The sequence below is a fragment of the Drosophila biarmipes genome, chromosome X (genome assembly GCF_025231255.1).
Source record: "Drosophila biarmipes strain raj3 chromosome X, RU_DBia_V1.1, whole genome shotgun sequence".
Lineage (NCBI taxonomy): Eukaryota > Metazoa > Arthropoda > Insecta > Diptera > Drosophilidae > Drosophila > Drosophila biarmipes.
This window is the reverse complement of record NC_066611.1, coordinates 20,327,469-20,338,424: the sequence shown is the minus strand read 5'-3', so window position 1 is coordinate 20,338,424 and position 10,956 is coordinate 20,327,469. Positions and strand designations below refer to the sequence as shown.

Below are 10,956 nucleotides of genomic sequence, written 5' to 3'. Positions count from 1 at the left end.
TTTGCGAAAGTTTCTTCCCAAAGTGAAATAAGAGTGTATTTTTTACTAGCGCTTTATTAATGCAAATATCAAGTTGATAACAATAGATACATCAGCTATGTATATGTTTATGTCGTATATATTTATCTATATAATATGCTTACAGATATCAGATATCATGACATATGTGAACTGCATAGCAAAAAAAGGTGAAACACCAACCAACCGCGCAACTTAAGATAGCAAAAAAACAAAAAAAAATGGTAAGCAATCCAATCCGATTCTTGTTTCGTTGGCTTTAGATAACATTAGATACATATACATATAATCGTAGGCTAAATCAGTATTATGCATATAATAAAAACACGAATTCTCTCTCTGAAGGCACATAATTACAGGGGCTCGCGCCTTTTCCATCGGTCCGATCTCGGATCCCTCCCCACGACCCCCATATAAGGCGCGTTTTTGAGTCGGGATATGAATGGATATTTGCCTCTTACATCTCTCGCTTGAGAGGACATCTTTGCTACAGCAAGTGAGTATATCGATTATACGGGATTGTTAGCAAAGCGCTTACAATGACCTGGCTGGCCGGACAACTTTCGAGAGTTCGTCTAAGCAGTTGCCGCTGTGGTTACTTCTTAACCTAAATGTTTACATGGATATATCTTTTAACGCCGAATGCCGCAGAAATCTCTATAGATAAGGAATCTTAAAAGTAAATTTCCTTTAAGAGAACAAAAATACATCTTTCTAATTTCTTCTACAATTTAAGAGTTTAGGCGAAAGGGAATTTAAAACAACTGGATTTAATGCAATATGTTTCTGATTTTTTTAAAACTCAATTCCATTCGGAATTTTATATGGACCGTATAATAATTTAGAAAACGTTTCTTTAAGATCCCTGGAGATTCATGCGACACCCTAATTTTCCACCCATTCGATTAGTTTGGATTTCGTTGCACGGTTTTAACTTTTGCTCAGGGGTGCTCCTGGTCAGCCCTGCTCTATAAGAACCCTCCTCAGTAGGGATTAACTGCTGCCAGACCCACGCGCCCTCCGGATCTGGCGAAGACGGGCTCTGCATAGCTGTGCCTGTAGCCCTTGGGCATTTGGGCCAGTGGCTTGCCGGAGTTTCCGCCGGAAGAACCGCCTCCGCCGCCGCCTCCATCGCCGGATCTGCTGGGCGTGGCCGCGGGCGAGGGATAGCGCTCCAAGTGGCCGCGACCCGAACCCGTCGTCGAGGGATTCTTGGTCTCCACACTCTGCAGGTACTCCCGGGAGTGGGCTCGTCCGCCCGGTCTCTCCCTTTCCCTCTCACGCTCCCGCTCATGGCGGTAGGGATCCCGGGACTGCTCCCGATTGTAGTCCCGATCCCTGTCCCTCTCCCGCTCCCTGTCGCGCACACTCCGCTCCAGATGTCTGGGCGCCTGGTGTGCTGGCTCTGGCTCCCATTCGCCGCGGGATCTGGCTCGGGATCGGTTTAGGTCGCGCTGTTGGGACGACTTCTCGCTGACCACCACCGGTGGTGGCGGCTCCTCCTCCTCGCTCCACTGCTCGTAGGTGCTGGGTGGCTCTACGGAGCCGCGACGCCGGCGGGAGGATGACCTGTACGGATCCCGGTGATCCCTGTGCGGCGTGTCGCGCTCATCGATGTCCGGATAGCGATTGACTGCCGGCCGCTGCTCCATGGCCCGGAACTTGTCCTTGGCATCGTGGAAGCGGTCCCGCTGGGAGTTCTGCGCGGGAGGAGGCTCCCTGAAGTCCCTCTCGCGATCTCGCTCCCTCTCCCGCTCCCTGTCCCTCGTCTTGGGATTGGCATCTCCGTAACGCATGCCCGTGGACTTCATCATCTTCTCCATGCTCTGTATGTAAGGCAGGCTCTCGGCCTCCCTATAGGGATTGCGCTCCCTGGAGTGATCCCTTTCGCGTGGCTCGTGATCCCTTCGCCGTTCGACCCGCTCGATGCGATCGCCCGAGTCCCGATCATGCCGGCGCTCCGTGGTTCTCTGGCCCAAGTCCGTGCCCCTGTGTACGGCTGCGTATTTGTTATGACCGGCGGAGGATGGACCACCAGATGGAGGTGGCACCCCCTCGAAGGGCAGGTGATCCGTGGGCTCCACATAGCGCTGTTGCTGGCGATACCTCGCCTGATCCTCGCCAGCGCCGTAGTTCTTGAGCAGCTGCTGCTTCTTGGTGGTGTACTCCATGAACTTCTGCTTGTCGGTGAGGTTCTCCTTACGGTGATGATGGTGCAGCGGTGGTGCCGGCCCCTGTGGGATGTGGGACTCGCTGCCCTGGTCGGAGTCCTCGAAGTCGTCGGGATTCTCGTCGAGCCGGGAGCGCGGCTTGCGATCCCGTTCGTGGGACAACTTCTTGTTGAGCAGCCGGTTGATCTCGTTGTACTTGTCCGTGTCCCGCAGCTTGGCCGGCTGGTGAAGATTGGCGGGGGACTGGCCATTGGAGTGCTGCTGCTGCTCCTGCTGCATCACCCGGTTGAACTTGGCATCGTAGTCGGCCGGACGCATTATGATAGGCTTAATCTCATCCTCGCGGCTCCAGGATTTGTTCGAAATAGAAGCCGGCGTCTTGGTGCGCTCCCGATCCCGTTCCCGATCTCGTTCTCGATCCCGCTCCCGTTCCCGCTCCCTCTCACGCTCCCTGTCCCTGTCCCTGTCCCTCTCCCGATCCCGATCCCGCTCCCTTTCCCGCTCCAGCTCCCTCTCGCTGGGACGCGGCTGATATGGTTTGGCGGGCAGGTCGCGGAGGTAGCTATCCTCCGGCGGTTGGACGGCGCTCTTCCGCTTCAGCTGCCCATGGTGGGGCAGGGCGATTTGTGACGGCTTCAGGGCAATGACCGAGTTGTCCGCCTCGTTGGACCAGTGCTCGTCATCTGGAAAGGGTAAGAAAACTCAATAAATGAGAAACTATAGTATGTATAAATCAATTTGAAAATATATTAAAATTTTATATAATTAATTAATTTATTTTGTAACTTTAAATACAATATAATATCATATACTCAGAATACTCACCGCTGGAGCTGTTGAGCTCCTGTCGTTCGGGACTGGGGGCCAGATCGGATCCGATGCCCGAGGAGCCGCGCGAGGAGACCTGCTTGCCGTTGGCGGTGGCCGCTCCTGCTGCGCCCGCAGCTCCGGGCGCGCCCTGACCTTGACCCTTGGGAGATCCGCCCACGATCAGGGCGTTGCGGCAGCGCCTCAGCTCGATGGCCGTCAGGTTGCCCTTGGATCGGTGCACCGTGTCGTAGTCCCGCGGCGGGAGCAGCAGTGGTGGACCATTCCCGTTCAGCTTGGCCCTCAGCTCGGCGGCCAGGGAGTCGAAGAGGTCGCTGTTCTGCTGCGGGGTCAGCGGCGGATGGTGCAGCGGATGTGGCGGATGTGGGTGGCCATGGGAGCTGGCATGGGCGTGGGCATGGGCATGCGAATGGGACTGCTTGCCATGGGGCGGGGAGCGGGACACGGGCGAGGATCCGCCCGCCAGGCCGTGCTCCTCGCTGCACTCCGACTCCCGTGTGCTGTTGCCGGTGTCGCTGCCCAGGGAGCTGCTGAAGCGCTTGGGCGACGAGGTCTCGTGCCGGCGACCCTGGTACCCGCCCGACTGTTGTGACTGCAGCTGGTGGTGGTGCGAACCAGGTCCGCCCACTCCTCCTCCACCGCCGCCGCCTCCCGAGGACGAGGACTTGCCATTCGACTCGTGGCGGTGCTTCTCGCTGCTGCCGTTCATCGGGATGGGCGGCAGGATTCCCAGTCTGGAAATGCATTCAGAGAGAGTATTAATATACTTTAAATTATGAACTATTGTTAATAAATATTAGTCTAGTCTTCAGCCTTAAACAAACTTGCTTGTAAACAACCTCTGCTACTACTACATTACATACAATTTTTAGCCATTTTTTTAACTTTAAATATAGGTATATTTTTAAAAGAGTCCCATACATATTCTTATATAAATTAATAGAATTTCGGATCATAGCAAATTCACAAAGTTCAGCGAAGCTACTCAAATATGAATAGTCACAGGTCAAAGTCAAGTACTGGACCGTTAGCTACCAGAATTCTGAAAATGTTTCCACTTCGCCAGCAACTTTTATCGATGGTGACAGCCGCTGGGCGGCGGCTTTGAATCAGAATTTCCGCGAAGCCATCGAGCGAGCTTGGAGGGGCATTTAAGATATTTAAAGTCATGGACTTGGAAGTGGATGTGATGTGGATGTGGCTGGGGACCTGGCTGTGGAGGTGGGTGCAGCGTGGGCGATGCAGAATCGCTAGGCTGTCTTCGTGGGAATGCGGCAGGCAGTGGAGATTGGCACTGCAATTACCGGGGCACTGGGACCTCGCTGGGAGTCCGAGAGCCCCCATTATCATCATCATCATCCTCCCCAGCTCCAGCCCATTCCCCATCCCATCCCAGCCCCTGCGATTATCACGATCGGCCGTCATGTGTTTGGGTTTGGGTGAGTGTGTCTAATGGAGTGACTAAGTGGCCCGGCTGCCACTGCCACTGCTTCTGCTTCCTGCTCGGTCCCGAAGTTGGCGGCACAATTAATTAAAAGTTGCATAACAAAACAGCCAAGTCCCCGGCCCTCGCAAAAACCACATCTGAAAATGCCCAATTAACATTATAATGTGCCACTGTGCTCCAAGTAGTCGTGGTAATAATTTTTTACTATAAAAAAATCATTTTAGAAATGCTCACCAAATAAAAATAAGAATTTTTGACAAAGTTTAACCGAAAAAGGTAAGGGGGAAAAATGATTTTTTCGCCAAAAAATGAGATCCTTATTTTTCGCCCAAAAAAAATCGGTATTTTCGTCGAAACAAAAAAAGTAATGGCCCAAAAGTAGAATGGCATACCTTGCTGAGCTCGTAATTAAATTCCGTAACAACTGGCATTCACAGCTAAAAAATTTTATTTTTGACCCATTTTCGCAAAAAATGACGATGCTACCCCTTGCAAAAAAATTGAAAATTTGCGAAAATTTTTATTTTTCAAAATCAGCCCGGAGATGACTGCGATCAAAAACCTATCTTGTTACCTTTCCAAAACAGTGAGTCTTTTAGGTTTCCGACTATTTTTGACCAAGTTACACCGAAAAAGGTAAAAGGAAAAAATCGAACTTTCGCCAAAAAATGAGATCCTTATTTTTCGCCCAAAAAAAATCAGTATTTTCGTCAAAACAAAAAAAGTAATGGTCCAAAAGTAGAATGGCATACCTTGCTGAGCTCGTAACAAAATTTCCAATCAAGTGGCATTAGCACCTTAAAAACTTTTCTTTAGAAAAAATCGTTTCTTCGCCAAAAAGTAAGAAATTTATTTTCATCAAAAAAAATCTGTATATTTGAACGAAAATAATGGTCCAATATTGGAATGTAAAATCTCTTGGGTTGTTATCAAATTCCCTATCAATTGTCAATTTTCGCTAAAACGAAACCATATTTATTTGGTTCGAGTGTGAAAACCCCCTCGAAGATAGTCTGAACTTTTGCCCACCTGGTCTCCAGCTCCTCGAAGCGCTTCTGGTTGTCGGGCCGGTTGATGAGGATCTGCAGCTGGAGGTGCAGCGCCTCCGCCGTCGTCTCCGAGTCGCAGCGGTAGGCGTGGACGTGGAGCGGACACTTGGTGGCCGGGTTGTAGAGCAGCAGCACGCAGGCGACGATGTCGTCCGTCTGCACGGAGCTGGTTATGGCACTGTGTGGAATCAGATGCTTCGAGGCCCCCTGCAGACGATCGAGAACGAGAACGGGGATTAATGGGTGCGCCACTCAGCGGGAATCGGATCCCAGATGCCAGAATTCCACATCTCAGCCAGGGTGAGTCAAATAAAATAGATGCCAAATAAATAAGTTAAAACTGCACCTGAGGGCAACAAGCCTTGGCCTTAATATATTTTTTTGAAAGATGTTTAAATTTTACTAGATCTGTTTGGAGTAACTAAAATTGATAAAAATGCAAAAAAAAGTTTGATGACAATTTGTTTTCAGTTTGGGTTCAAATAAATTAAGGCTTTAGTGAACTAAACAGCTTCTTTACCTTTGTTTGCAATACAATAACCTTAACAATGTGTAGTGTTGTTTATATTTTTAAAGAAATTGTTTATAGTATTAAGGAGTTAGTACACAGTATATACCTGGACGATCTTGATGCCCTTGTGGGAGACCTGCAGCGTGACCTTGAGCGGCTCCTGGCCGCGGGACCTGTCCACCAAGTAAGGGAGGACCGAGTTAATGACGCGGGCGCCCCGCAGTCCCTTCGCCTCCTCGGCGCCCAGGAACCACACATAGTAGGAGGCCTTCTGCACGTCGCGACGCAGGCGCAGCGCCATCTTCAGAACGGAATGTGCGACTCAGGCACACTCAAAGAAAATGAGGCAACTGTGCAAACGGAATTTATTGTCGATGGCTGGGTGTAAATGCAGTTGGGCATTTAGAACATCTGGAAAAACGATAGTGAGTATTAATAGGATATTCAGATAAAATATATTTTAAGGTTTAAAATTTATTCTTAAATTTAAAGTATAAATATTTTTGTAATCTTAATAAATCGATCATCACAGAACCCTAGCTATAGTGAAAACACCCATATCTCATTCAACATGAACAATCAATTTTGACAAGTCGAAACGCAATAACAAGTTTTCTGTATAATTAGAAACGAAGTCAAGGCGAAAAAAAATTAATTACAAATCACTTAATGAAATCTCGCTATTTACATAAGCTTGAAAATCAGATTAGGGGTTTTAGTAAATAACACCCGAATGGCAATTAAAATCTGTAAGTTAAGAAACATGTTTGGCCGGCAATTTTTAAGGAGTTCCTAATGGACGAAGCGTTGAGAGGCCTATCCATTAAGTAACTGCTAGTCATTTACCCTAAAAACTATAATAAACAAATGTTTGAATGGTATTTCTGGTAGCATTTTAATATAAATACCAATTTTTAAGGTAGTTATTCAGATTCGAAATTATAAGATTCTTGTAGTATGTTTATAAATGGCAATATAAACAAATGAGGTAATGCTAAGGTATTAAAATAAAATAAAAGAATATAGAAGAACCAGAGAAAACGGGCTTACAGAAAAACCAGGTATAACAAGTCATTCTCGAGATTTCTAACAGCGCCAACCGTTAGCTTCCTCTCAAGAACCAACCCAAATCGGAACACTTACGTCTTGGAGGAAGGTTCCCCAAAAACGTAATCCCATTAGGTTTCATTGGAGAAGTGCCAGCTGCCCACGTCTGAGAATACACCGCCCATCGAGTATGATTAACGACGCCACAAATCAGAGCTTAATGTCAAAGAGGAAACGCTTCAACCGGGCGATTTCAATTTGATCGAAAACGGACTGAACAAAAACAGGAATGCAAATCGATTGCGCCGGCGCAACTGTTTCTTTTTCGATAGGCACTGCGCTGCTGGCTAACGGAAACCAGATGGATTCAAATGCAATCTCGTCATGTGTCATAATTCTGTGAGAAACCGAGAAAACCAGAAAACAATCCGCGGAGGAACATCAAAACTGGGGCCAAAAAATAACCGACCAAAATCGAACCGGCCAAACCAGCGAACGGTATTAACCCGTCACACAGGTGTTGGATGCCATCCAAATGCACACGGAAAATAATACTACAAATATAAAAAGGTTATAAGCAACTCCGGATTTATTAGAAAATTAAAAGGAAAACAACTAAAAATCAGTTAACGATTAAATTTAATATTATTGATTACTCAGACAATTTATCCCGCAGAGTTTTGTTTTAATTTTTGAATGCTAGCACTGGCAAACTTCTCTCAGTGCATTATTCTGCGTACGAGATTCTCCCCTAATAACTTCTATAATCGATGATTTTGTGCGACTTGTTGTTCGCCACCGCGTAGGCCAAAAGAATCTTGTTTTTTCAGTTATGCATTCAGCTCAACAACGAGGCGACTGAAACCGCAGAGGAGGAGGTTTTTATTGTGTGCTTAAAAAATTTACATACGACACAAAAGTCGCTGGGAAAACACATTTATATATTCAAAAGTGACTGCCCACAAACGATATTATCAACCTCAAAACGGATATAAATATATTAAACATTCCAGAATGCAAAAAATAATAACAAAATTCGAGCCTGACAGAATGTGAAAAACACAGCTGGCTCTCGAGAATGCGAAGCTCTTTTGAGAAATTCGGCAGTTCGTGATTTTTAGCAGCTTTGCATTAACTGAAATCGCAAACATTTAGAAAAACGCTGAAACGTACGACTTCTTCTTTGTGTCTAATAGCTTGGCTTTTTAAATTAACTTCCCAGATATAATAAGTGTGGAAGACAACAATTTTAAATTCGTTTCGTTCGGAAATACATTCGAATACATATCAGGAAGTGTGGGCATTGAGTCGGAGTAAGTTTGTGGTTTTTGCAATTATCTACGCATTTCTTGTGGTCCAAACTTGTTTCAAAAGTGCCTCCTATGTAAGAATTTTGATTGATAGCCACTACAAAAAAGTTACCATTGTGTATTTCAAATTATTATATTTTATCAAACGAAAAATAAGAAACGGTTTAATATCAAAACAAGACAAAAAATAGTAATTTTCTGTGATCAATCTTAGATTTGTAGTTCTAAATATAGTCAAATATTCAGTAAACCAGTTGGCAGCTAGGAACTCCCCGAAGCCCCAAGAAAAAACCCAAAAAGATTTCCATTTTATGCGAATGTGATGAAAGAGCCGTGTTCGTACAACAGTTGAAGATATTAGCATAAACAATCCGTTTGCTGACCAGCCAAGCAGCAAATAAACAATTTGCAAAGAGATCTTTTGTTATGCCGGATTGTGTCTGAGGCCCCTGTGTAGTATTCGAGGTATATCTGAGCAATCTGCAGAATCATCTGTCCATAATAACGCAAGTTCCTTGTCTCGGCGCCTGGTGCCTGGTTTTCTGTAGCTGCGGCTGGTTCAACCACGACCCAGTATTTCTAAATAGTAGATTTAATGCCAAATGTTTTAAATAACAAAATTGAAAATAAAAAACTTTTTAACCTCCCAAACATAATAGTAGGTTTTTTTAAATATGCAATTGATCAATACAAATTTCTACAAATGTTTCAAAACTATTTGTATGCATTCCAATACTATAAGTTTGTCTGTACTCAGTCCAGTAACAGAACCGAGAATACTGAAATTTCTGGAAAACATTTCAATACGAAAACATTTTTGTTTTTGGCATTATTTATATTTTCCAGAATAAAAAAAGTTATTTTCTTTGCAAGCAGAAATGTTGTTTTTGAGAAATCCAAGTACGTTCCAAAACCATGTTTTCCATATATGCTAATTAAGAGTTCGTTGGCCTTTCTTATAAGAGGGTTCGACTTTTACACAGAAAACTTGTTGATATTGGGTTTGGTTGTCTAAATAAATTCTAAGAAATTATACCAAAACTCGACGGATTTTATACGAATTGGCTGTTAGTCAATTGGGTTTGATTTTGTTTTCCCAGAGCTCTTCACACAGATTTCTCTCCGTGCATGCAAATCAAGAGTTCCTTGGGCGTTAGTGAGCTCTTGTCTTTATGGCCAGCAATTGTCTTTTGTTGCTCGCCTTTTTTGGCCATTTATTGGATTCGCATTGCCATTTCTGCTGTTCGGCGTGGTTTGGTTTATTTCCTAGCCCGCTTATAAATGGGTTAAGCGCATTTTCTGCCACTTCGATGCCAATTGGTAACACAGTCATGGCAGACACACACACTGGCACGGCCCACAACACTTTGGCACTTGCACTATTTGTTGGCTCGTTTGTTTTGCTGTGTTTTGTTTGTCGTTTTTGTTTTCCATCTGCCATTTGGTATTTATTCTTTCTACGCTTTTGCTCCATTTCGAGCTGAACTCGATCAATGAACCGTTTAAAGCTCTCTCACAGATACGCACGCACACACTCTCGCCGAAGTGGAGCGTTTAAATTTCTAAAAACTTATTTGATTAACGGTAATGGCCAAGAGAGTCTTCTTTCTCTCTGCCGCACATACTACACACACCGCACACCGCACACCGCACACCACACACACACCAGTACACACCTCAGTATCTATGAGTGGTTGGAGGAAAAAAAAGTTAACAAAAAGAGTTCGCTTCACTCGCGCTCAGGGTATGTTTTCAGCCGCGAACAAACGTCTCAACGCTTCGACCGCCAGCAATGGACTGACTTGGCTGACTGCCTCCGAAGCCGCTCGGAGCCCACAGCTCTCGAGCGAGCCGTAACCCCCGTCCAGCCGATCCCGCCACACCGGACCCCAGAGTCCACACTGCAACAAAATTCCGCTCGAAATCCCAACAAATAATCATATTCTTTTTAAACCTTGTTCCTCAATATTTTTACATTCCCTATTATATTTCTTTGTATCACAACGAGATAAAAATGTGTTAAAATATGTGGAAGAACTTTTCTTCATTTCATTTCATCGTTATAAAAGTTTGCCCATCTATAGCAATTTTCATTAAGATTTCCATTTGATGTTCAAAAAATCTTAAAATGCAGATTTATCTGTGGATTATATCCTGACTCTAGCATAGGTCGGGTTCAATTACCACGCGTAAACCATAATTTTTTAAAACAATTTTTGCAAAATAAATTATTTTGATATTAAGCTTTAAGTATTTTTATATGAAAATCACAAGAATAAATAACAGCTTATGTGTAAAATCAACTATTTCACTAACTTAAATCCTATCAGTGTTTTCTCTCTGTGTAGCTGGCTACAACTTGGCCCGATCGGAGCCGAGCCCGAACTTGTTTTTGGCTTAGGCCGCAAAGAAAGTCAAGTCGCGCGTACGTACGTAGTACCCACTGCTGTATATCGCACCTTGGGCCAGGTGATCTCAAAAATAACTGGTCTAAGGTGAATTCTAGGGGGATATGAAAGATTGAAACCACCTAAGTCTGCAAGCTTAATTATGGTACCACAATACCTTATACTTT

At 44.9% G+C, this 10,956-nt stretch overlaps 1 protein-coding gene across 1 annotated transcript; it reads right to left on the bottom strand.

The window, feature by feature from the left end:
- Positions 1 to 102: 102 nt before the first annotated feature.
- LOC108023391 (zinc finger CCCH domain-containing protein 13) lies at positions 103 to 10,179 on the bottom strand. Its single transcript, XM_017092812.3, has 5 exons — positions 10,058 to 10,179; positions 6,131 to 6,435; positions 5,494 to 5,720; positions 3,015 to 3,751; positions 103 to 2,872 (listed from the first exon to the last, which is right to left on the bottom strand). Exons 2-5 carry the CDS (start codon positions 6,323 to 6,325, stop codon positions 1,002 to 1,004), a joined length of 3,030 nt encoding a protein of 1,009 aa, XP_016948301.1. The 5' UTR covers positions 6,326 to 6,435; positions 10,058 to 10,179; the 3' UTR covers positions 103 to 1,001.
- Positions 10,180 to 10,956: the final 777 nt, after the last annotated feature.